This window comes from Sardina pilchardus, chromosome 13, assembly GCF_963854185.1.
Source record: "Sardina pilchardus chromosome 13, fSarPil1.1, whole genome shotgun sequence".
Taxonomy (NCBI): Eukaryota; Metazoa; Chordata; class Actinopteri; order Clupeiformes; family Clupeidae; genus Sardina; species Sardina pilchardus.
The window spans coordinates 27497656-27522212 of record NC_085006.1 but is presented as its reverse complement, the minus strand read 5'-3'; the positions used below and the strand labels follow the sequence as shown (position 1 = coordinate 27522212).

Below are 24557 nucleotides of genomic sequence, written 5' to 3'. Positions count from 1 at the left end.
AAAATTAAATAGGTGCATTAAACTATTAAGAACTATTACACATGGAGTAAATACATCTTTCTTGTAAGCAGAGATTTTAAGTGCAGTTGTTCACTCAGTTCCATAGAAAATACATGACCTTATCAATTTAGCACTGTCACCATCAGCGTAGACATTGTTTGTGTTGAAGGCATGCGACTGTGATCAGATCTGGGGGGTTTTGGTGATTCAGAAATGGCCATCAATATCCTTTCCCAGCTGACCTGCAGAACTAATTCAGATTTACTTACAGGTTCATCTGGGCTCATGTAGGCCACAAGGAATATTATCTCAACAATAGATGTGATAGACCTACAGTACATTCATAACATTTGTCTGGAGATCAACTTTTCAACAAAAGTCATTTCAAATTGTTTTTGTCATTGTGGTTCCATTTTATCGCACTGTTGAGTTCAGTGTCTATTCTTATAATTATGATTATAATAAATGCTGATGAAAAACAGAAAAGCTGAAATAGCAAGTTTGGTAGGCTACGTGCAACACCTCACACCAGACTGCACTGCACAAACTAAGACTTCTGCGTAAGACACCACTCATTTATCATGCTGTTTGGGCATAGCACAATAAGAATGTAGTTGAAAAAGGGTTATGTGAAATTTGACAGATTCTACAAATTGGAATCCGGCTTTATACTTACCAAGGCAGTTGTGTCTATGTGAATATATCGCTATGTGTAGGCATACATTCAACAAATATCACATCTGATTTTACTTTACTGATTTTACTAATGTGTTGGTTTGTTTTTCTCTTCAGTAGTTCTTTCTCTCAATGTCCTCTCTGTCTAATGTGGACTCCTCTCATCAGGGCAGTTCCACAAGTGCCTACTCCTCCTCCTCTACTCATAGCCAGTCCATTAACATCACTGTATCCATTAGCATCAATGAGTCAGGTGAGTGAAGAGTTGTCAGCCAACCAGGCACACAATGACACAGTGAAGGAAACAACTGGGTAAATGAACCAATCAAGTAAATCAAGTAAAATCATTGTCCAAATCATTGTCAAATGTCTTAAGTTTCTATGACGACTACTACTACATTTCCAGTTGTACTACATGAGCCAAGTCTATTTAGCCATTCTGGCTTGATTTGCATCTCATTAAATCCCCCCTTCCCTAGTGGTGCTTGTGCAGCCCAACATCTCTCTCAGTGCTCCAGATGGAGGGCTAATTCTGGAGGCCTCAGAATCAGCTCTTGTAACTTACTGTTCCTTTTACAGCATCCCTGGCTCCCATCATTGCATCTGGAGTGATTTCAGGAGTGTTCCTACTTTTACTGATCCCTGTCATCCTCTACCTGGTGAAGAAAAAGCGTTTGAGTGACACACATACACACACAATCCAGATGAATGCTGTTGCACACAGTGAGTCAGAAATCATCTCATTAATTAAATACACCTATTAGTAGAACTTAATCTTTTTCTAATGAATTGATATGTAATGCTTTGAAATACTAAACCATTATAATACCGTCAACCATTCAATTATTGATTGAAATACCCCAAACCAGCTTTTCCACTTGTGTAAGAATGTATTGTGGTCTCTCACACTCCATTCCAACAGGTTCAGCAAACACACATGGACTTCATCATGGACCAGATGGTGGGTCACCCGATGAAGATGAGGACATCTATGCAAACAAGACTGCCGACGAGAGGGATCATGGTAAAGACACTGATGGAGATCTGGAAGAAGTCTATGTGAATACAGAACTTCATGGTCCAACTGCCGCAGATACCAACTATAACGAGGGAGACACTGATGGAGATCTGGAGGAAGTATATGCGAATGCAGAAGAACCGCATGGTCCAACTGCCACAGAAACCAACTATGAAGAGTGTGACACTGATGTAGATCTGGAGAAAGACTATGTGAGTGTAGAAGATGGTCCAACTGCCACAGAAAACAACTATGAAGAGGACGACGTCTATGAAATCTGATTTTTTGTAAAATTGGGTGCGTTCATCTTCTAGTAGCAATTACAGCACTAAGCAGTACATCCTGGGCTTCATACAATACTAAAATGTAATTTGCCATCAGACTTTAACAGTCTGTTTTTATCACAAACTATTGATTGGGTTGCAATGGATTATTTTTATTGAATGAGTTTTTTTTTTTTTTTTTCAAATAGAGTTCGTACAGTAGGTTGTTCATTTCCTGACATGGCTTTGATGATTTACAGTACTTAACTGTGGTCTGGTGAATAGAGGCTAAAAGGAACTAAGAAAGAGGAAGACCTGTCCATTTCATGAAATTCTAATCAATCATTTTTCTTTATCTGAATGTGTAAAGGGAATTCTTCTGTGATATTGTAAAGCCAAGAGTTTGGATACCTACATGTCTCATGTTGACAAAAGCTTTGCAATCAACAGCGCCCCCAGTGTGCACAGTGAACATAACAAGAGAGCCTCTGGTTTCAGCTGACATTTGGTCTCTGTTCTTGCCACCCTGCGGAAAGAGAGAGAACGATTAATGGCTAATAAATTGTTCATTCAAACACCAATTGCTATGCCCTGTGTGCCATGTCATGCTCTGCCATAGTTGACAAACTAGTTGGTCATTTATTAGAGATACAAGTTATTAATCTTAGAGTCAGATCATTGTGTTTTTTTTCTCGTAATAATAATTATCATTAACTTCCCAGGTTATTTGTCCATTGTTCACAGACATGTTTAGAGCTCCTTAATTTCATTATACAGGCCACTACTGACCACAATAAATCAGACATTTCTATACAGATAGAATGAGATACATTTCTAACATTTCTCTGGAATCCTTTTTTTTTAATTTTTTTTTATTTTAAAAAGATGGCTTTTAATTATTCAATGTTAAGACTGCAGTGTTGAGATCAATGTTCTATCCTTAGAGAACACATACAGTATATGGAAAAGAAGTGCTTTACGTTTGAGTTCAACATGGTTTCAATACAAAAATAAAACTATGGTTTGGTTGTCAAATATCAAATGAAATATGTCTTTGTTCTCAAACATGTACAAGAAAAATAGCTAGTAGTTTGAACCCACAATCTAAAAATAAAAGTGAATCCAAGAATGGCTTTGTTCAAGCCCATAGCTGTACAGTTTTCAATAAGGGGTGAGGAAAAGTCATTCAAGGACTTCAGTCTCTAGCTCCAACCCCCATCAACACACACCTACAGTAAGTAAAATTATGTGTTAAAGAAAAACAGAAAAGCTGAAATAGGAAGCTGTATATGGCTGGATAATCTAAAGATGAAAGCAAAACCAAGACTAGGTAGTTCATGGGATAACAGTTTTCAAGCAGAGCGGAGCAGAACTAATCCAGGGACATCAATATCTACCCCAGCGACACATCTCAATACCAAGTCAAATTTGAATCTTTACTGAAAAACAGAAACGCTAAAATAGAAAGCTGAGGATGTGGAACTCCACAAAGAACACTGCATTGCACAAACTAAGACCGCTGCATACAGTAAGGGCTGAGTTATGGGGCTCATAAAGCTCTATTGGCTTCTCTCCTCGGTACTCTACAGCTCGTGCCCTGGAAACCGTTCAAAGCTCAGCATCATCAAGGATATATCATTCATCTAATTGCAATCAGGAGGCAAGACCGAGGAGAGGAGGGAGGTGGAAGGCCGGTACGCAAGAAAACACAACAGTGTCTACAGTAGACTACATGGAGGCGTTTTCATCGGAATTGTGCTATCATTGGTCCAAGCTGCCAAGGTAAAAAGTTCCCTCCCACGTCTGTCAACTTTTAGTTTATCTAAATCAATTTGTTGGTCTTTACCGTCTCTTCTGCTTATAAGCAAATGGTTTGCCAAGACAAGTTGTTTGTTGAATTTAATATTTAATCGAAGTTGTTTGACGCTGTCAAAATAGCATTCTACCTTATTGTATCCTATATTCTGGTAATCATTGAGTCATCTTCTGCTCAGCAATCTTGAATATGACAACACATTGAGACATAGTTATATTTTTTATTTGAAATATGATTTAATAAAACATTACAAAAAATGACAAGCTCCTTGAATACTAATTGGTTTAGCAGTGGTCTTGATAATGATACACATCAAATAAAAAGCAAACCATGACAAATAAAAAATTGACCAAAAGGCATGTTGTATCAAAACACCTTTGAAAACATTTATTTCCTTGTACGGCCTATAATGTGACTGACTGAGTTAGGACAAGCCGACAAGGTAACTTGTGTCAATCACATTATCTGATACTACGTAGCCTACAATACAGATAGACTATTTAATATGTTTATATGTTTGATACCAACAGACCATTGTGTTTCTGTAAATAACTTGTTAACACTGTTAGTTATTTCATCTTGTCAAAATAGTCCACATATCAACACTGGCAGCTCACTGAGTAAGTACGGGTCAGTAACATTGTGCACACACAAACACGCAAATTAAACTATATAAAAAATATTCTTTTTTTGACACACAAGTTTTAACTGTACTCTCCGCAGAGCCCAACGGTCTTCCCGTCCCAGTCGGAGATGGAGAGGCACTTGACGAAGTAGTGTCCGAGGTCGTGTTTGGAGATGACCCTTCCCTTCAGCATGTTCTCAGTCACGGTGTACTTCTCTGTCAGGGGGTGGTTGTCTAGCGGGGAGATGCAGAAGGACATTGCAGGTAAGCTGGAAACTGCACACCTCCTGGGTATACGCCTATACCCTCCTTACCTGTACATTCTTTATTACAGTAATGCTGCATTATTCCAACTAGGGAATCAATTTGATGACCATAAGGCCAGAAAATTCACTAAAGACAGATGGAAGATTACAACAGTAGATCATTTTAAATTACTGAGGCAACAGCAGATGATTAATCTTTCTATCGATAATTCATACTTTGCAGTCACGTGAATACCATGGACACCTGGCGGGCAACAAACGCTGACAAAAATGGCTAACATTTGCATGTTTGTAGCTATACCCAAAGTGACATCTGTTCCATCGTGTGCTGAAGTCTTCATATGAATATGTACTGTACACATTGCCTGCCGGTGAATGACAGCTTGAAAAACATAACCCCGGCTTATCTCCTCGGCGGTTAGTGAATCCAATCGCACAACAACTATCTGGCATGTTGCTTTCACCTCAAAACAGCAACTTTCTTATAGTAAAACTGGCGATGACGTGCAAAAGCCTTGATTAGTTTACTGGGTTCCGTTGCTGGAGAATGATGCTCTTGCCCATCAGTTGTGACGTCACGTGCAAAGTATGAATACCAGTCCTGACACTGCCATTAATGACCCCCCTTACCAGCGATGTGAGGTGGCATGACCGCCACGTAGTCCAGGCCGGACTCCTTCAGAACGGTGTACATCCTGTCATGGTCCTCAGTGACCGGGACCAGGCGGGGGGGCACTTTGGACCGGTCCCACAGGAGGAAGGCTGGAGGACGTGGTGGAGAAGAGATGAGATTACACACTCATGAGATGAGATGAGGCAAGCCGTGTGGTAAATTGAGGAAACTACCGTAATTTCCCGACTGTTAGCCGCGGCTTATACATTGATTTAGCTACATTTCTTCAGCTATGAGGCTAATACAGGGGGGCAGTTAATATGGTGTTGATATGGTTTTGTTTCTTTTAACCTGCATAAGCGGGAAATTACTGTAGTCTAGTCTGAGGAAGGGCCGTAAGGGCTTGAAACGTAACTGAATAATAATAAAAAAGGGAACTTTATTGGGAGCTCTCTGGTGTGCAGATCTTTTTCTTTGAGGATGAGTAAACTTACATTCCACTAAACATTCAATATAAAGGCCCTTCTTACACACACACATAACAAATTTACAAACATTCTGCATTACTCTGGGGCTGAACTGGTAAAACAGGGTTGTAAGAGCAGAGCACTACGGTATAGCATTTGATTCTTAGAGTTGAAATGTATTAAATGTCCACATTGCATGTAATATATATTAAAAAAAATATGAATAGAATGTATGTATGATTGAAATGTGATACAAATACAAACTGCATATTTGTTTTATTATTATTTCTAATAATATATCTTCCAAAATACAGCAAACACCTTATTTTAAAGAAACTACTATACCTGACATGCATCCAATGACTTTACGGATACCTCTGGCTTTCATGACGTTGATGATGTTTCTTGTCCCTTCTGACATCATTGTAGTCGGACCTTTATAGATAGAAAAGGCATGCATTATGCCTTGCACATGTTCATTCTCACAGGCAAAGCATGTAGTTTGCTGCCATCTTGTGGACATGTGGTGTTATATGTTCAAATGTTGTGACTGCACATGATGGCTACATAAACAAGTGCAATAAACATCTCCTTCAGTCACTCTGTGAAGTGAGGGCATGTTCGTAGGTGCATTATTGAAAAAGATGCTGAATCAGTGTACACTATGTGCTATCTGTGGAAACTGGCAGCACAGGTAATTTCTGGTTCCAATTCTAATTAAGGCCCATATACTGACTGAGATCATTTCTGGTTCCAATTCTCATTAAGGCCCATACTGTATACTGACTGAGGTCATTTCTGGTTCCAATTCTCATTAAGGCCCATATACTGACTGAGGTCATTTCTGGTTCCAATTCTCATTAAGGCCCGTATACTGACTGAGGTCATTTCTGGTTCCAATTCTCATTAAGGCCCGTATACTGACTGAGATCATTACTGGTTCCAATTCTAAATAGGGCCCATACATTTACTGAGATCATTTCTAATTAAAGTGGAACTATGCAGATTTGGCGATTTCTTTGCTGTTTTCTTGTTTTACGCTTGCAGGTTTCTCTGCAGAGCTTCCCCTACAGCTTTAGAGTGCATATTTAACAACATTACTCAATCGGTCAGCCTGCCTTTTCATGAGCATGATTGCGAGGCTGCGAAACGTTCTATTTGTCATGCCACCGGCCCGGTGGCACAAACTTGCAACTTTGCAAGCGTGTTTTTTTTCTGCTCACAGGCGCTAGGGGAAGGGAGAAAGGCCCATAGACTGACAGAGATCATTTCTGGTTCCCATTCTAATTAAGGTCCATAGACTTAATGAGGCCATCTCTGACTGGTTCCCATTAGGACCCAGAGACTTACTGAGATAATTTCTAGTTCCCATTAGGGCCCACACACTTACTGAGGTCACTTCTGGTTCCCAGTATGATGATGGCCGCGTCCTGACCCTCCATAGTGGTCTTCACGTCATCTTTGTTCAGGACGTCCCCCACCACCACCCTGGACGCCTTGTGGTCGGCAGGAAGTCTAGACGGGTCACGCACCAGAACGGTAACATTGTAGCCTTCAGAGGAGGAAGCACACATGTGTTTGGGGTCAGACTGGGATCTCTGGGTATCAGAGGACCTTGTGTGTCCTCAGAGCCAGGTTAGGCTATATTTACTTTATCGAAATACTACTAAATTAATTTCCCTTAGATCTAGCTTTCTCTTGATAGGCCTACATTGTGGACTTTTCTAATGATTTCCAAAACTTCCGATGCATGTAGGTGCAACTGAACATTTAGTCAGTGGCACGATATCAGTTTAAATGCTGAATCTAACTCAGAGATTATTTTTTCTTTCTTTCTTTCTTTCTTTCTTTCTTTTAAAAATGCTGATAAAATGTAAAATGTGATTAATCTTAGTCTTGTAATGAAGTCCAATGACTTCATTCATGATACTATACATTTGTGATTTAACTTCTAATGTCTGCATATTTAGTTATTCATGGATGACTAATGTGTTCAAATGGCAAAACTCATGAACTTTTCAAATTGCTGCCGTTGGCGCGAAGGCGCTGGGGTTGAACCGAGCAGCCTAGACTACAAGTGCCACCCTCTCTGGAGAGGATGATAAAGGGCCATCAGCAGTTTATCTCTCACAATGCAGCGCGCTATCAATAACCGTGACTCAGCAAAAAATGACTTCCTACATAACCATGACTAGATAGTTTCGCAGATGCCTTATGACCATGACAGAGGCGAAATATCCTAATTGCAACAAATCGAGCGCATCTGGTCTCAGGCCAAAGCGATATCATTGATATCACCTTTGTAGAAGTAGGCCTAGGGGCATAATATCAGCGCAAATCAACCCAATATCAATAGGCTGATTTAAGTGTCTAGGACACTGCGGTAGCCCACATGATCATCATCATCATCATCATCGTCGCTTGGCGATATTCAAGTTCTGTTGTCACAAGTCACATGGCTACGTTGTTGTACAATATCCTGACCCAAAACATCACAACATTTATAGAGATACATTTGTAAAGGCCTGCGTTAGATTCCCATCAAGAGTGACAAATATGTAATACTGTACATTCAGTCACCATACAACAATACAACCACATTAACACATGCCGCTCAGAACAGAGGCAATGACAGCTGCATTTGAGTCCTACCTGCCGCAACTGCTTGCGGTAAGGTCACCAGTCCAGTCATTCCCGTAGCTCCAAATATTGCAACATTTTTTATGGAACCTGACATACTTTAAAGATTTGTCTCCGACTAAGCGATTAAATCAGCTGAATAGAGTCGGTTGTTTAGTGCCGTTGCTTTTCGGTCGATTGTGGTTATCTAAGTTCAGACCGTGTAGCTTTAAAGCAAAACTACAAGGGGGCGTGATCGCATCATTTTCTAGGAAGGAGACCTTGCCGACGGTTCGTCCCTAATACAGGCTCCTCCTATCCGTATTTAAAGGAGAAGCATTCACACATTCCTCAACTTCACCTCTTCATAAATGCATCAGCCTGCGTTTACTATAAATCTTCTTCACATAATAGCCAACAATGGTAAACACCTCCGTGAAAAAAAATATACTCTAGTAAAAGTATAAGTACTGATTCTTATTTGCTCAAGTAAAAGTAACAAAGTACAGGCTTTGATATGTATTGTATAGTAAAAGTATGGCCTTTTTGAAGGACTATTTTGTATCTTACAATGACATAACAGTTGAACACTGGTAACTCCATAAAAACTATTTCACTGTCCCTATGGTATTTCATAATTAAAAAACAAAAACAAAAACAAAAAAGTCAAGCAATCTTGTTGCCTACTACCAAGCCGAGGATGAACTTGAGGTAAGCTTGCTGGCAGAATAGGCCTAGTACGGAAATGTCAGAATATTCCTGTAAATTCGTAAGGGGGAAAAGCAATCAAAGAACGTTTTCCATAATTAGGTGGCATCTACAGTTACAAAGACAGCCTACTTTTTGCATTGTATTATTGTTGTCCCATCAAGTTGAGTTGAAATCAGCCTTGAATGTTGGGAAAGCACACAAGGTACTTTGGGGTTAACTGTAGGCCTAACCATTTTCTGAGGCTGTTGAAAACGCACCAAATCACACAATGTGGTCGTTTTGGGTGTCGTGGGTTGTAATAAAGGTTGTCGACGATCAAACTGACTACTTTTTTCATTCGTTTTAAGAGTTTAAAAGAAGAATTTCTAGTTGTCTTGCCAATCGCGCTCATAGTAGCCTATCCGCTGACGTCGGGTCCCGTAGCAACACAGTAGGCTACAGTTGTATGAGGCTGCTGAGCCTGTCTTGTTGGCGGTGGCCTGTTGGAGGGATTGTAAGAAAAGTTGTAATTGTCAAATCGACTCGTTCTTTTTTATTTCTTCATCTGAAGAGGAGGAGAAGAAGGATTGGCAGCGATTGCGGCCGGGGCAAAAGTATAGTGTGGAGAAACCAGGTCCGCAGAGGTACGGCTCGCCAGCACCTGGGCTACCTTGTTGAGTTTATTATGTGGTGTCAAAACCGCAAGGATGTTTTTCCCCCACAGTATTTTGGCAGCAGCTGCCGCCAAATTCGCCAAATTCTACCCTCCTGCTTGAATCAGACCGTCATCCGCACACAAGGATGTTTTTGACAGTAGGCTAGCCTATGTTGGCAGCAATTGCTAAATTCTATCCTCCTGCAGCTTACCCAAGCTAGAAGAAAACCAAAAACTCTCCTCTTAAACTCTTCAAATTAATTTTAAAAGTAGTCAATTTGATTGTTGACGACCTTTATTACACGCTACGACACCCAAAACGACCAAATTGTGTGATTTGATGCACGTTTTAAACGGCCTCAAAAATGGTTACAGTTAACCCCAAAGTATACCGCACACAATGACCTCAGATAAAAAGATAGCTCAATTCAAATACATTGAACAAAAAAAGTAACGAGCCAGTTTTGAAAATGTATACGAGTAGAAAAGACAGATAGTTCTGTGAAAATAGGGGAGTAAAGTAAAAAGTTAGAATAATGAATATTCAAAGTACAGATGCCTGAAAATGCTTACTAAAACTTTGTTGCTTCCCATCTCTGCCATTAGCAAATAGAGCTTGAACTAGCCCTACTTTGTACAGAACTTTAACAACAGCTCTACTCTGTTTGTTGTAAAGGCAGAGTGCACAACATTTGCTGCATTGGTTTTATGAGATTCCAAAATAAAAGTGGTTGACTCTAAAGCCTAAGAGGTACGTCTTGCTAACACACACATAGTGTGTCCATTGGCATCCATATGACATGTAGACATTCAGAAAGCCTGAAGTGAAGACTGAATGGCAGTTAGTATTTAAATAGCATGTTGGTCTCAAGGGGCCATGTCAACCTGTCCCATATCCTCTCATTTGAGGTATAGTGTCAACTATCAAAAATGCAAAGCAAAAACGAGGCATTGTAAAGTGTCTTTGGTTGACATGAAATATGAAGAGTAGGATCATTATGAAACCCTCTGAATGCATGGCAAGTTTTGTCAACACATCCCATATCAACTCATTTGATATCGTCACCTGTCGCCACACACACACACACACACACACACACACACACAACACACACAACACACACAGGAAATCATGAAGACAACAAAGACAAGGCTAGAGGAGATTGCAGAGTTATACGGCTCCCACTGACCATTTATAAAATGTGAGAGGACACTTTGGCATAGGCTGCACCCACTGTCATTTGGACTGTGATAGAAGAATATAATTAAAACGCTTGCACACAGATAGCTAGGTGGTTATCAGATTCATTGTTCACTTTTAAGAACTTGTTGCAAAAAAAGGTTGCATAATTAATCATGTTGCTGTTTCCCCACAACAAGTAAAAAAATAAGCTTCTAGGATCACTAACATCTTAACATCATGTATACATGTAGGCTTACCAACTTTGAATGCATTGGAAAAAATCATCAAAATTGGATCAAAAGTATTTAAAAACGCACAAAATCGTAATCACCCCACGAATTCCTGTTGGCTGTGGTACATATACAGTATGATGAGTAACATATACTTACCAAATTCAGTGCATGTAGGTGAAACCATGTGACAACCACAAAACTCGGTGACATAAGGGGGGGCGGTGGGGAGTCCTTGTGCATATTTTAATGAATTCAGTATTACAACATATCTTTGCAATGCAACATCAGCAACATCTAGACATCATGTATGCCACAATTGACATAGGTCAGATGAATCATACAGTATATGAGAAATGTGTCTAAATTTTGTCATGACATCAGTGTAACAGTCATTCTTTCCGTTGCCAGTTGGTGGTGCTATGCCAAATATGAATTATCATCAAAATATCATATATCATAAAAATGTGAAATATCATCAGTAGCATGTGACATTTCCTATCTCATTTCCTGTTGGGCGTGGCTAACACATTGTACATCTGAAAGTTGTTTATCTTGGGGATATACACAGATTTGGTGTAGCTCAAACTACAGTAGGCCTATATGCCAACCACGGGATCACTCATATAAGGGGGCGTTTGAGAGTCCCTGGGCCGCACCTGGGTCAAAGCCTTTCTCCCTGAGTAATGACTGTGTCGCCAGATGTGTGTGCCAAATTCCAAGACTTTTCATCCATGGAAAGCATCTCAAAAAAGTGAAACTCTTTGAGAATGAGAATAAGCGGAATAAGTGTGATAGAAAATAATGATGATGATAATAATAATAACATTAATGTTAATGATCAATAATAATATTTCCAAAAACAATAGTGCTGTGCGTACTGCAGTGCTTGGGTCCTAAATATAAGGGGTCAGAGGTTGCTTTGCATGTAGTGTGAGTTTAATCCTCATAACTTGAAAGTAGATTATAAACTGCTGGAGCATGCTCCAGCCTATAAACTAATGTGTGGAATTTCTAGAATGTATATGCCATTGTAATAATAACACTGAAACTGCCAACCATGACACCACAACAAAGGCACTTCTTTTACCATATCATAATCAAAGAGAGACAGAAAAAACAAAAGCAGGAAAACGAGACCGCACAGTTGCAGCGCTCATCTACCCCTCCCTCTACACCCCACCCCTCCCCCTCCCCCTCCCCATTTCTCTCGCTCTCTCTCTCACACTCTACCCAATGGAAAAGAGGTAGACACCCCCCATCATATTGCTGCCGAATTTTCTTCAGCATCATTGAGAACGCAGGGAATGGGAGCGCGTATCGGATGGACGGGATATCCGAACGCACCGGCTGCGATATCTGATCAACCCACCGACAAAAGCGGGACGCATACCTTACATGATTTCAGTGCTCAATAGAGTGGATTGACATTGATATTATTTGATACCCGCCATCGTATCCGCTTCAGGCCAATTATTTGTACAGATTCCGTTTGAAGAGAAGCCTGCTACGACTGAGCGAGTACAGTGACCGAACTATGCCAGCGATGAAATAAGAAGCGGCGCGAGCTTGCATTCGTAATTCTTTCTTTGGGTCATTGATCAGTCACCCGGCGATTGTCTTAAGGCGTCTCTCTTGGGGGGAAAACCGTCATCCTTTGGCACTGGGGGCGAAGGTAAGACTACAACCTGCATATGCCATGATCTCAAAATATCATTCGGCATCAGTCTGCCCATGCATTTTGTTGCAAAGCTTTTCACCGTGGGAACAGCAGAGGCCTGCATAGGCTAGGCTACTGCAGTCATCCGTCGGCCGTGCTTTCTGCTGCTATACCTTCGCAATTGCACTTGCCTTTGTTGATATGTCAGTTATGCCTAATAGTCGCTAATAGTACTTTGTTTTTTACCTCTTGCATCTGAATGATTACGGTGGTGTGATACAGGAGTAATACCTGACACTGAACATGTTTACCATTGGCGTTCTGACATGCTGCACTAGTCCCACCACTCGGCTCCGCAACATTTCATTTTCATAAATGCACACCGCAGGTCTGGCGGCCGTGGGCTTAAGTTGCCTTAAGAGCACCGTATTGAGTCATTTATACAGGTATGCTTTTCAAAAGTTTATTTAGTTGTCATATGGACAAGACATCAGCTAAGGATTGTTCTCAGTCTGAAATCAGCTCTACTGTTAGTAGTTGGAGATATGGGTTAGCCCTCTCTAGCAAAGGATTCTGACAGATTGTGCTGTCGTTGCGACTATGCTATAGTATTGAATGACGGTCACCTGGCCATGCCATCGTAGTGCATCATTTCATTGTATCTGCAGTGTAAGACGCGTAAATGCAACATTTTCACTCAGTCGCGGTCATGTCTATGGAAGGCTTAGTCATTTACAGTCACTGCGTATTCTTAGCCGGTGTCTTGTCAGAAATTTGAGCCTCACCCGAACGTCTAACATAGCAAACACCTATAGGCCATAGTAAGGTGGTAAAAGCAAGGCAAGGGAGCACGTTATCCACGATGATCTGACATGCGTTAAGGTTGACGAGTCGGCAGAAATAGGACGGGTCATGTGTCATTTTAAGGTGAAAATGACAGCGCATTGACGCCAATCTTTATAATTCAGTGACTGAAGTAGCCTTTGCCTGAGCCACAGCCTTTGCGAAAGTACATCACTCATTTACGAAGCGATGGTGTCTTAGATTCATACTGAAATCATTTGCCCACAATCTTCGATGTAATCCAGTTATTGATGCTTGATTGTTCAGCTTCTGGCTTTAGCTTCTGAGGTAACAAGGTACAGGCAGGTGAACCGAAACGGCAGCTAAACGACACCTACAACTTGAAATACCACTTTTATTTGTTGTAACAGGCCTGCGCGTTTCCATAGATGTCAGAATGAAGGTGTGCATTCTTGAATGACAGAGGCGATCTGGATCAAAGCAGATGCGTGCCGTGACGTCAGACGTACGCTGCTGTCCATGGTTCTGATATCATTTTCTGATCCATAAAATGATACGGTTTAATCCGGCTTGGCATCTGCAATTGACATGGCACTGCATAGCTGGATGTCCGACTAAAACATACACAAACTTGTCTCCTTTTCCTCAAAAAGCTGAAATTTGGTCAACGTGTTCATTTGTTTGATATGTTTGTGCGAAACATAACCACCAGCCTTTCTTTATGCAGACTTTGATCTGTGAAGTAAACTAGAGAAGCAGCAGGCGGCCTACCCATCCAAGCATCCAGCATGCCCCACTCCCACATACAGTGGCTCTGCCATACTTTAAGGTCATGGTAGAGAATGACAGTTTGGTAAAGTGCTTTAGTGGCCCAGTTGCACATTTTATTACTGATTCGATTTATTGGATATCAGGATTAAAACATACAATTGAAATACACGTTGAACATTACATTGAATGTAATCATTGCATTAAAAAAAAACCCTACAAAACATATAGCATGTAATGATTGGAGCCTCAGATTATGACTCACACAGACACTGTAGTTTCAGATTTACATGAAAGTATGTAAGTGAGCACCTCAGCGAGCACAGCACAAAGCAACGTTTGTACTTGTGTGCCTTTAGACAGTAGACCATAAAGCGAATGACAACTCAAACTCAAAAATAGCCTCTTTGTTTTTAAAAATATGTCCCTTTAAACACATGCCCACATCCAGTCACAGCTGATCCCTGCACTGCTTACGGCGAGAGCCCAGCCAAATGTAATACCCAGCGCTGGTCGTTTCCTCTTGTGTGTGTGTGTGTGTGTGTGTGTGTGTGTGTGTGTGTGTGTGTGTGTGTGTGTGTGTACTGTGCACCTTAGTGTGCGGACTGCTGAGTGCACAACATGAATGGAATCAATATAGGACTTCCTTTGAAATATGAATGTTCCTCCTCCTGGCTCAGAGCAGCCATATGCTGGAGGTGGTCAGCGGTTATTCTTCTGTTCGCCCCTCGCACCGGTGCGCTTGGTAGCGTGACTTGCTTACAACTTCAACACGGCCTGGTCAGACAGTGGATCAGAGATCGAGTGATGGGTGTTTTTCACTCACTCAATGAGTAACACACACACACACACACACACACACAGAGACACACACACACACACACACACACACACACACACACACACACACACACAGACACACACACACACACACACACACACACACACACACACACACACACACACACACACACACACACACACACACACACACACACACACACAGATTGGTGGCAGAAGAATTGCGGGAGAAAGAGAGGAGTCTATCCAGTGCAGAGAGATGACTTCTCATCCTTCAGGGGAGCAAGCTGAAAGTCCTCAGATTAATGTGTCATGGCATGTCCTCCCTCAGGTCCTCTTCTGCACACACATGGGTGCAGTGTGTGAACCCTCCAAGAGTGAGTGAGCATAGAGAGCAAGGGCAAGCGCATCATAGCACCAGCATGGGTGGGAGATACCAGCTCTTTATTCCCACATGATCACGGTTCATGGTCATTGGTGTGTGTGTGCGTGTGTGTGTGTGTGTGTGTGTGTGTGTGGGTGGGTGTTTGCACCTCTGTGTGTGTGTGTTGTGTGTCAGACGGCTCAAATCACACATTCAAATGTATGAAAAGTTATGAGAACAACTCCAATGGCAACACTCCCTTATTTTATACATATTAAAAACAAAATACTGCTTCAAATCTGTATATATCTGCTGGGTAAGCTCACACCAGCATCTGAAACCTGGAACAGATTTTCACGCTGAGTTTGCACACTGACCCTTGTGTGAAGAGAGCCTCATTTATCAATGGGAGTGACTGTTCATTATTAGCATGCAAAACAGAGTGATTTACAGCCCGAGGAAGTGTAGAGGATTAAACCCATAGCCAACACACAGGATGGGCTCTAGTACTGGGGAAATGACAGGCTTACAGTAACCAGTCGGTCAGTGAATGATACAAGGCTGTAAGGTTCCTCTGTTTAACTCCTCTGCTCATGGGATCCAGTTGCCAGTGTTTGATAGAGCTCTGTTCTAATGTCTACTGATATGTTAAATGGTTTAAAGGCTTCCACTTTAGCCCATGACATATCTTCCCAACAAGCTTCATGAAAATCAGCCCGGGCTGACAGACAGACAAGCAGACAAATTGCATCAATACATTTACATTTATTCATCCAGAAGACGCGTCTATCCAAAGCGACTTACATACCGCTGTGTTATTTATATGACAAGGTCCTCTGTCTCTAGAGCAACTTGGAGTTAAGTTCCATGCTCAAGGGCACAACGGCGGAAGCTGGGAATTGAACCCACAACTTTACAGGCTACTGCATCCCATGTTCCCTGGGTCCTATGGTTTTCCCCAAAAGGGTCCTATGTTCCCTGGTCGCAATACATACCAGGGAACATAGGACCCTTTTTGGGAAAAGAGGGGAACATAGGACCCTTTTGGGGAAAACCATAACATTTCCAAAAAAAGGGTCCTTTGTTCCCTGGTCCCAAACAAAGTGGAGAACATAGGACCCGGGGAACATAGGTACGCTCCCTAATGCATACTAGCCCAGGTCCTTAACCACTACGCTACCACCACCCACCACCTGCACAGTTTCCCTTTAACCACTACACCTCCTGCATAGTTTCCCTTTAAACACTACACTACCACCGCTCACTACCTGCATAGTCTCCCTTTAACCACTACACTACCACCGCTCACTACCTGCATAGTCTCCCTTTAACCACTACACTACCACTGCTCACTACCTGCATAGTATCCCTTTAACCACTACACTACCACCGCCCACCACCACTGCCAGAGGTGAAACCCCCCTGCCAGAGGTCACTATCTGTTTTTTGGGTTCTGACCATAGCTGTCACGTCACCCCGCCAGTTAATAATAATAATAATAATAATAATAATAATAATCTTTATTTATAGAGCGCTTTTCTAAACATAGTTTCAATATACAGTATACATTCACTACATGTGGCCCTGAGTGCAGTAGCCGCTGGTGAAACGGTGATAATTCTGTGTGTACTGTCCCCTCCCTCTCCTCGTGTGTGAAGGCCAGCGGCGGGCAGCTCGGCGGACAGCTGTGTTTGTTTACCCCTAAACAGACCACATCACATGTCAGAGCGACCTCAAGGCAAGCGCAGGCATGGCGTGGCATAGCGTGGTGTGGTGTGGTGTGGTGTGTGTGTGTGTCTCACACAAGCGCTGACACCAGGTGCTGGACGGCCGGGTGTGTGTGTGTTTTAAAAAAGAATAGAGAAAAGGAGGAGGGGCCTTGGTGAGGACAGCAGATGAGGACAAGGACAAACGGAGTCTTCCTCTCTCATTCAGCGCTGTGCAGTGTGCGGTGGGGCTCAGTCTCAACCTCTCAACTGGAATCAGGCCAGTGAGTAGAACCCCCCCCCCCCTCCCCACCTGGACACAGAACCATTTTACTCTGGATCAGATGGACCACAACAGGGCCAGAACAGGACCATATTAGGGTTTGATTGAGGCCCTGTTGGGACCAGAGTGAGACTAGATCCATTCACATTGAAGTACAGAACCTGTGTTCTGTGAGTTGTATGAGTTTGTGTAGGATAGATATCTCGGCGTGTCTGTATGTACACAGTATGTTTATGTGCAGAGAAAGCGTGTGTGTGTGTGTTTTCTGTGTGTTTGTGTGAGTTTCGTGTGTGTGTGTGTGTGTCTGTGTGTGTATGTGAGAGAGAGAGCTTTGTGTGTGTGTGTGTGTGTGTGTATGCAATGCATACGTGTCCCTATGATAAGATCCCTACAGTATGTCTCACTGCAGAGGGCTGTGCTGGAGAGAGGTCTCCGACACCTTCGTCTCCTCAGGGCACAGCACTGATGGTGGAAATCCCCTCAGCCCGTCACCACAGCTGGGGCCCACAGTGACCACGTCTGGCCCACACCCGGCCTGCCTTCGGCCCAGATCCGGTGCCATCTGTGGGGGGTGAGGGAGGTGGGGGAGGTTGGGGTGGAACCCACCAGAACGCGTTGAGCTGTGGAAGATCATATTCATGCTTCACTACACACCCTCTCTTCTTCAGACTCAAACACGTACACACACACACACACACACACACACACACACACACACACACACACACACACACACACACACACACACACACACATCATATATCGATACACACATGCACACACACATACATCATATATCGATACACACACACACACACACACACACACATACATCATATTCTTCCAATAGAGACATTCTGTCATTCTGCCTTACATTTTGGCATAAATAAAAAAAAAAAAAAAAGATAAATAGATCATACAATATCATTTGTCTCATGTCTCAAATGAGTCACAACACAACAAAGTGTAACCTCAGTGAGAGAGAGCAGAGCAGGGAATATATGGAGCAGTGCACTGCACGGCTGCCTCATAGGCCTACATTGGTCTCAGTGCACTTATCAGCACTAAGACTCCTTCATTAGCAACCTAATTGGGAGATGTGGACTTTGGGAATATACCACCGGCCGCCTTTTGATGTGGCGACAAAAATTTTCTCAAAATGTTTTTTTCTTGAACACTGTCCTTCTTCTTTTTATCTGAAAGCTGAGGCAGTCCCAAAGGGCTGGAACAAAGCTGATGCATTTCTCTCACAGTTCTGTCTGTCTGAGAGGCTATTCTGACATTTGCTTCGAATCGACACTCACTGATATGTGCTGCCGTGGCGTATGTTGCATTTGCTGCCAATGCTATTGCTGTAGTATAAACCAAAGATTCCAGAACAGAGCTCTGTTCTAGAATCGTTGGTGTAAACTGACATATGCTCATCAAACGCACATCGGCCAGCAGCTTGTCACTGCTCAACCTTTGCCTGTGTGTTGGTATAGCATTACCACTACAAGACTCTAGCTCTCTTTATTTTACATTGCCCCAGGTATCATGTACTTAATGCTTAATGAATTAATTAGTGCAAGCTTCTTGTTATGTAAGTACCTGCTACCGGATACATATTGTATATGCTGAAAGTATGGGTTAGTAGTTTGTAACATTATGCTCTTACATTAGGATGTCACGGACCTCCCTTAGCTCTAACATTACATACATTTCAGTATGTGTTCTGTTTTCTGGCATGACCGGTCATAATCTCACTCCATGGCCATTTGTTGATTTTACAAGCCCCATAAAGTGCAAAAATGGTAAAGCCAAGGGAGTTAGGGTACAGTACATCTTATCCAATGACTGGGACTGGGTTTACATCCTTATTTCCACATGGGGCTCATATATGTCTCAAAGACTCTGCATGTGTGTTTTCCATGAAGTCTTCTATGTGTGTGTGTGTGTGTGTGTGTGTGTGTGCGTGTATGGGTCAGTGTGTGTGTGTGTGTGTGTGTGTGTGTGTGTGTGTGTGTGTGTGTGTGTGTGTGTGTGTGTGTGTATCTGTGTCTCTGTGTCTGTGCCTGTGCATACGTGCACATGTGAATGTATTGTATGGGGTATTGTATAGAGAGCCAAGTGTGGAGGGAGGCTAGATGAGTGTATCTGCCCAATGTTGGGGGAGGGGAGGGGAGCCTCAGATCCAGCCAAGGGGTACGGGCGTGGGGGATGGGCCCATTCGGAGGGGATCTGTCTCTCCTGGACAATGAATGAAATACATTTGGATGAAACAGACAAATAGAACCGTACAAAACAGCCATTGCAAAGAGAGGAAGTTGTCTCAGCTGTGGTTGTTTTCTTGTTGTGTTCTGATTATTTGAGTAAATATTTACCTGACGTCAGATGGTAAACAAAGAAAACTGCTTCAAGGCTTGGAATGGAGAAGGGGAGGAGACCACCAAAAAAGGGAGGGGGTGTGGAATATAGGATTAGCTTAATTGAAGAGCCCCGGTAAATAGATTTGCTGGAGTAGCATTATGTGCCTTGATTGAGTTAGAACGTGGAGCATTGTTCCTACTTCTAGAATGAAAATGTCACAATTCTTCTTGATTCTGGCTAAACCGTCATGGGGCATCAGGTTCATGAATAAAGGGGGCGATGCTTCTCATTGATTGGCCTCAGTGTAGGCCTTTTGTGGTGTGTTTAATTAAGCCGTGTGTTATTTGAGGTGAAGGGTAAAGGGCGCGTGAGGGGCCCAAACCCTCGGAGATTGATGCTCTTTTGTTGCCACCGGCGATGAGTACAGTACAAAAGACACAAGGTGATGAACCGAGTGACGTGCGTGTGTGAGCAGAGCTGTTGGTTTGTCCTTGAGACTTTTAGTGATTGAACAACACCAGTGAACTCAAAAAGTGCAGCAGACTAATAGCCTTTCTGTCCATGTCCCCCTCTTTCATCCCTTTCTCTCTCTCTATCCCCCACTTTCCGCTCCCTCTCCCTCTCTCCTCCTCTCTGCCCCCCTCTCTCCCTCTCCTCTCTGCCCTCCTCTTCTCCTCTCCCTTCCTCTCTGCCCTCTCTCCTCCTCTTTGCCCTCTCCTCTCCTCTCTGCCCTCTTCCCTCCTCTCTCCCTCTCTCCTCCTCTCTGCCCTCCTCTCTTCCTCTCCCCTCCTCTCTGCCCTCCTATCTTCCTCTCCCCTCCTCTCCCTCTCCTCTCTGCCCTCTCCCGTAGGGTGAAGCGGGGTATCCGGCGTCATGGCCAATGCCTCCACAGATCTGGACAATGCGGAGGCCCAGCGGCAGCTCAACAACAACAACCGACCCGTCAGCACAGGAGGACACTGGGAGACCGAGACCACCAGCGCCAAGCTCTTCGAGTGCTCCCGCATCAAAGCTCTAGCAGGTGCGCATGTTTGCCACTGATAACTGTGGGGGAGACCCCTTAGCTACAGCTGATTCCATTGTGGAGAACTCCCTTGTTAATTGTCTTCTATGTATACATTGTTGTATCAGATTTCACAATGTAGTGTAAGAAATTGTAAACAGCTTAAGAGCTGCTCTCTCTTTAAGGCCCCCTAAAGAGCTTTTTACCTTAAAATAACGTTTCCAAAATCATTTTGATGGCCCCTAAACTCACAATAGGGTGAACGACACTTCTGTTGCACTCTGAGCAGATCCTATTGCTTGTGAACAGCCATAGGAAGTTGCTGTGCAGGTAGTTTGTCACAAGACCTGTGTCTGTGGGGGGGGGGGGGGGGGGGGGTGTCATGGCTTTCTGGTCTGGTATCATCAAATCAGTGGGTGCGTTCGATTGAATTAGCTCTGCACAGACCTGGCTAAACGTAAGGCATGTTTGTATTGAAAGATTCAGCCAGATTGGCACAGATTGATCAAATGCGCCTGCTGATTTGACGATACTGGACCAGGAAGCCAGGGAATTTTCCTATTACAGATACGGGTCTTGTTATACCTCTCTGTACACGTTCAATGTGCACTCCGGTTTGTCTGTAGAAACCCTCACCACACTACCACAGAAGTGTGATTATATTTTGAGAATTGTTAGTGGTATAGCATCCCTGTTAGCATCACTTTAAGTCCATTTAGTGATAATACAAATAAACAGTCCTGCTCAAAACGCCACCAATTAATGTAATTTTGCTCTCGATCAAAAGTTTGAAGTTGTTACAGTAACTACAGTAGACAGACCCTAGGTTGATTATTCTCCGGAGTTACACTTTAAATGTGAAGTGTTTATCTGTCATACACAATGACACTTCAGCCTCAGCACTTTAACCTTCACCAGATGTGCAGTCTTTCACTCTGAAAGGATGTTACCTCTTCGCGAAGTTAGTGTGCGAAGAAATCCATCTCCTCTGCAGCCAAAAGAGGCTGAGTGGTTAGTCAGAAGAAGTCTGCTGGAGGAAAAGCTGATTAATATACTGTGTATTAGTTCCAGATGAATAGATATGTGGTAATGTAGGGGCTGAGGATCTTGGCTAGAATGCTGTATTCACAAAAGTCATGGTTTCGATTCCTGGCTACCAGCGCTGTGCCCTTGAGCAGCAAGGCACTTAACCCCAAGGTACTCCAGGGAGACTTGGCCCTGCAATTAGTATCTGCAATTTGCTGACTGTACTGCACTGCACTGTCTGTGTTTGTGTTTGTGAGCAGAAGAGAGAGATGCTGTCCAGAAGAAGACCTTCACCAAATGGGTGAACTCCCACCTTGCGCGGGTGTCCTGCCGAATCGCTGACCTGTACAACGACCTGCGGGACGGCTACATGCTCACCAGGCTTCTGGAAGTTCTGTCCGGAGAAATGCTGGTTGGTCACTACACTACACCACACACTTTACTGCAATACATTTCACTTTACAGCACTACACTTACTTTACTGCAATACATTTCACTTTACAGCACTACACTACACTTTAACTACACATTCTGTATTAACTGCAGAATTAATTTCTGATCACTTTGAAGTACATGCCATCTTCAACTGTATTGTAAGTTACTGGTTATAGTATGAGATCACCATAACACTATATATATGGCGTTATAAAATAGCCATTTGCCTTTTATGACCGAAAAACTGATTCAATAAAAGAATATAGCACCAGCAAAACCAGAGGTAGTTAGTAATAGTAGATAAGCAGAGCAATAGGTGGTTGACCTACGCTACGCCACACGCTCACAGCTTCAAGAAGCGTAGATCAATGTGCCCGTCTCATGTAGAGGACGAGGCAAATCCAAGCTGGGTTGGTTTTCTAGAATAAACCCTCAGGGCTCTATAGGGGTCAGCACCATGTTGGGACTCTCTCTCTCCACATGCTGAGAGCCTCCCATGGTAAGGGTCTACACGACATTCTTTTTGGCCATTTGTATTAGATAGGATAGCGAGGCTCAATAGGACGTGAGTGGGAGAGAGAGATTTGGTTGGATCAGAAAATGACCTCATATCCTGGGTCCTCATGGGCACTCAGGGTGCCTCTCATCCTCCCTTCCTCCTCTGGCTCGATCCTCACTGATCTACATAAAGAATGATGGGGCGGCAACAATGGGATAATCTATCCAGTTTTAGTTATAGATCAGTGGGAACGCCCCTCGAGGATCGAGCATCGAGGATCGAGGAGAGATGTTGAGAGGCACACTTAGACCCCCATATAAGGTATGGATGCTGTACGCACTTGTGAGACAGCGCCCCCTGTAGGTCATTCTGATGGCGCCCTGTTTCCTGTTTCCTGTTTCCTGTGTTCCCCCAGCCAAGGCCCACGCGCGGCCGCATGCGTATCCACTGCTTGGAGAACGTGGACAAGGCTCTGCAGTTCCTCAAAGAACAGCGGGTCCACCTCGAGAACGTGGGCTCCCACGACATCGTCGACGGCAACACCCGCCTGACCCTCGGCCTTATCTGGACCATCATCCTCCGCTTCCAGGTAAGCGTGTCCTCCCCGACCCTTGACCTTACACTGCTGAACTCCCATCATCCTTCACTTCCAGGTATCCGTGTATTCCCCAGCCGCTGGCCTGGCACAGATATAGTGTGTTCACAGTAATTCCAGAATCATTCCGGAGTTATTCCAGAGTTATTCTAGCCTGGCCCCCGCCTGACTACGTACTTCCACTCATTTACATTTCTCTTCATTCGCTTCGTTTACTACGGCAAATGCATCTCTGTCCAATCAGCGAACAGAGGGCTTTGCCAAGAGCGATTACATTTAAGTTTCAAGGCTATTGTTATTGTTGTGTCCCCCCTGGTTATCATCATACATCATAACCATACATTAGTGATTGAAATCCAATGAATTCAAACTTCAGACAAGAGTCCACAAATCAGGAAATAAACGTTTGCCAATGGATCTAGGCCTGACTCTCTGCGAAGAAGTGAGTCTGGTCTCCAGGCTAGAGTTATTCCAGAGTTATTCCAGAATCATTCCAAAGTTATTCCAGAGGAAATCCAGAGGAATTCCAATAGAGGCAAAACACAAGAGGTAGACTACACTTGTTGTATGAGAACGTCAAAGAGTTGATTTGGTTCAAAGCCTTAAGGTCTTTTGGCAAAACTCATCCATCTTATCTCAGATGTAGGTTCAGCGCAGCACAGAGAGATTTAAAAGGTCTGATTTCCCTCTGTAAGCTCTCAGATTTGGCTAGATAGCTCCAGTGAGCAGTGGTAAAGGCGGAGCTTTTGTAAATCGTGTAAATCAGGATGTGTTATTCCCTCTGTGACTGATTCTGTGGCAACACTAAGTGTGCTTTACCGCAGCATTTCGAGCAGAACTCTTGTGGACATGGAGATCCCCATCCCCCCCCCATCTCTTCTCTCCCACCCCCCACCGACTGATACACTGACCTTTCCATCGCCCTCAGGGCTGTGTTTCTCTCCTGCATCCCCATGTTTGATGTTCATGTCCGCATATGTGTGTGTGTGTGTGTGTGTGTGTGTGTGTGAGTGTGTGAGAGAGTATGTGTGTGTTTTTTCACCCCACTGGGAGAGTTTGATTCCTGTCCTCAAACACCTGCTCCCTGTGGCTTATATCGTGTGTGTGTGTGTGTGTGTGTGTGTGTGTGTGTGTGTGTGTGTGT

The 24557-nt window shown here is 43.3% G+C and overlaps 2 protein-coding genes across 2 annotated transcripts in view; one reads left to right on the top strand and one right to left on the bottom strand.

Annotated features, from left to right (window-relative positions):
- Positions 1-3978: 3978 nt before the first annotated feature.
- On the bottom strand, positions 3979-8593 carry blvrb (biliverdin reductase B). The gene is made up of 5 exons (XM_062552128.1): positions 8396-8593; positions 7134-7295; positions 6089-6178; positions 5294-5425; positions 3979-4631 (listed from the first exon to the last, which is right to left on the bottom strand). The coding sequence occupies exons 1-5, from the start codon at positions 8478-8480 to the stop codon at positions 4477-4479; spliced, it is 624 nt and encodes a 207-aa protein (XP_062408112.1). The 5' UTR covers positions 8481-8593; the 3' UTR covers positions 3979-4476.
- A 4000-nt stretch (positions 8594-12593) lies between these two features.
- Positions 12594-24557, top strand: part of LOC134099230 (spectrin beta chain, non-erythrocytic 4-like) — a 103981-nt gene continuing 92017 nt past the window's right edge. The window contains exons 1-4 of the mRNA XM_062552020.1: positions 12594-12795; positions 20706-20876; positions 22145-22296; positions 23234-23407. Coding sequence (XP_062408004.1) covers positions 20729-20876; positions 22145-22296; positions 23234-23407 — 474 coding nt within the window. The 5' untranslated portion in view covers positions 12594-12795; positions 20706-20728. The remainder of the gene's footprint in view (positions 12796-20705; positions 20877-22144; positions 22297-23233; positions 23408-24557) is intronic.

Excerpts from the sequence above, each read along its gene's own strand:
- blvrb (XM_062552128.1), bottom strand. The coding sequence starts at position 8,480 with ATGTCAGGTTCCATAAAAAATGTTGCAATATTTGGAGCTACGGGAATG. Across the intron at positions 7,296-8,395 it reads ACCGCAAGCAGTTGCGGCAG|GCTACAATGTTACCGTTCTG; the intron begins GTAGGACTCAAA and ends CCTCCTCTGAAG. Across the intron at positions 5,426-6,088 it reads AGTCATTGGATGCATGTCAG|CCTTCCTCCTGTGGGACCGG; the intron begins GTATAGTAGTTT and ends CACGTCCTCCAG.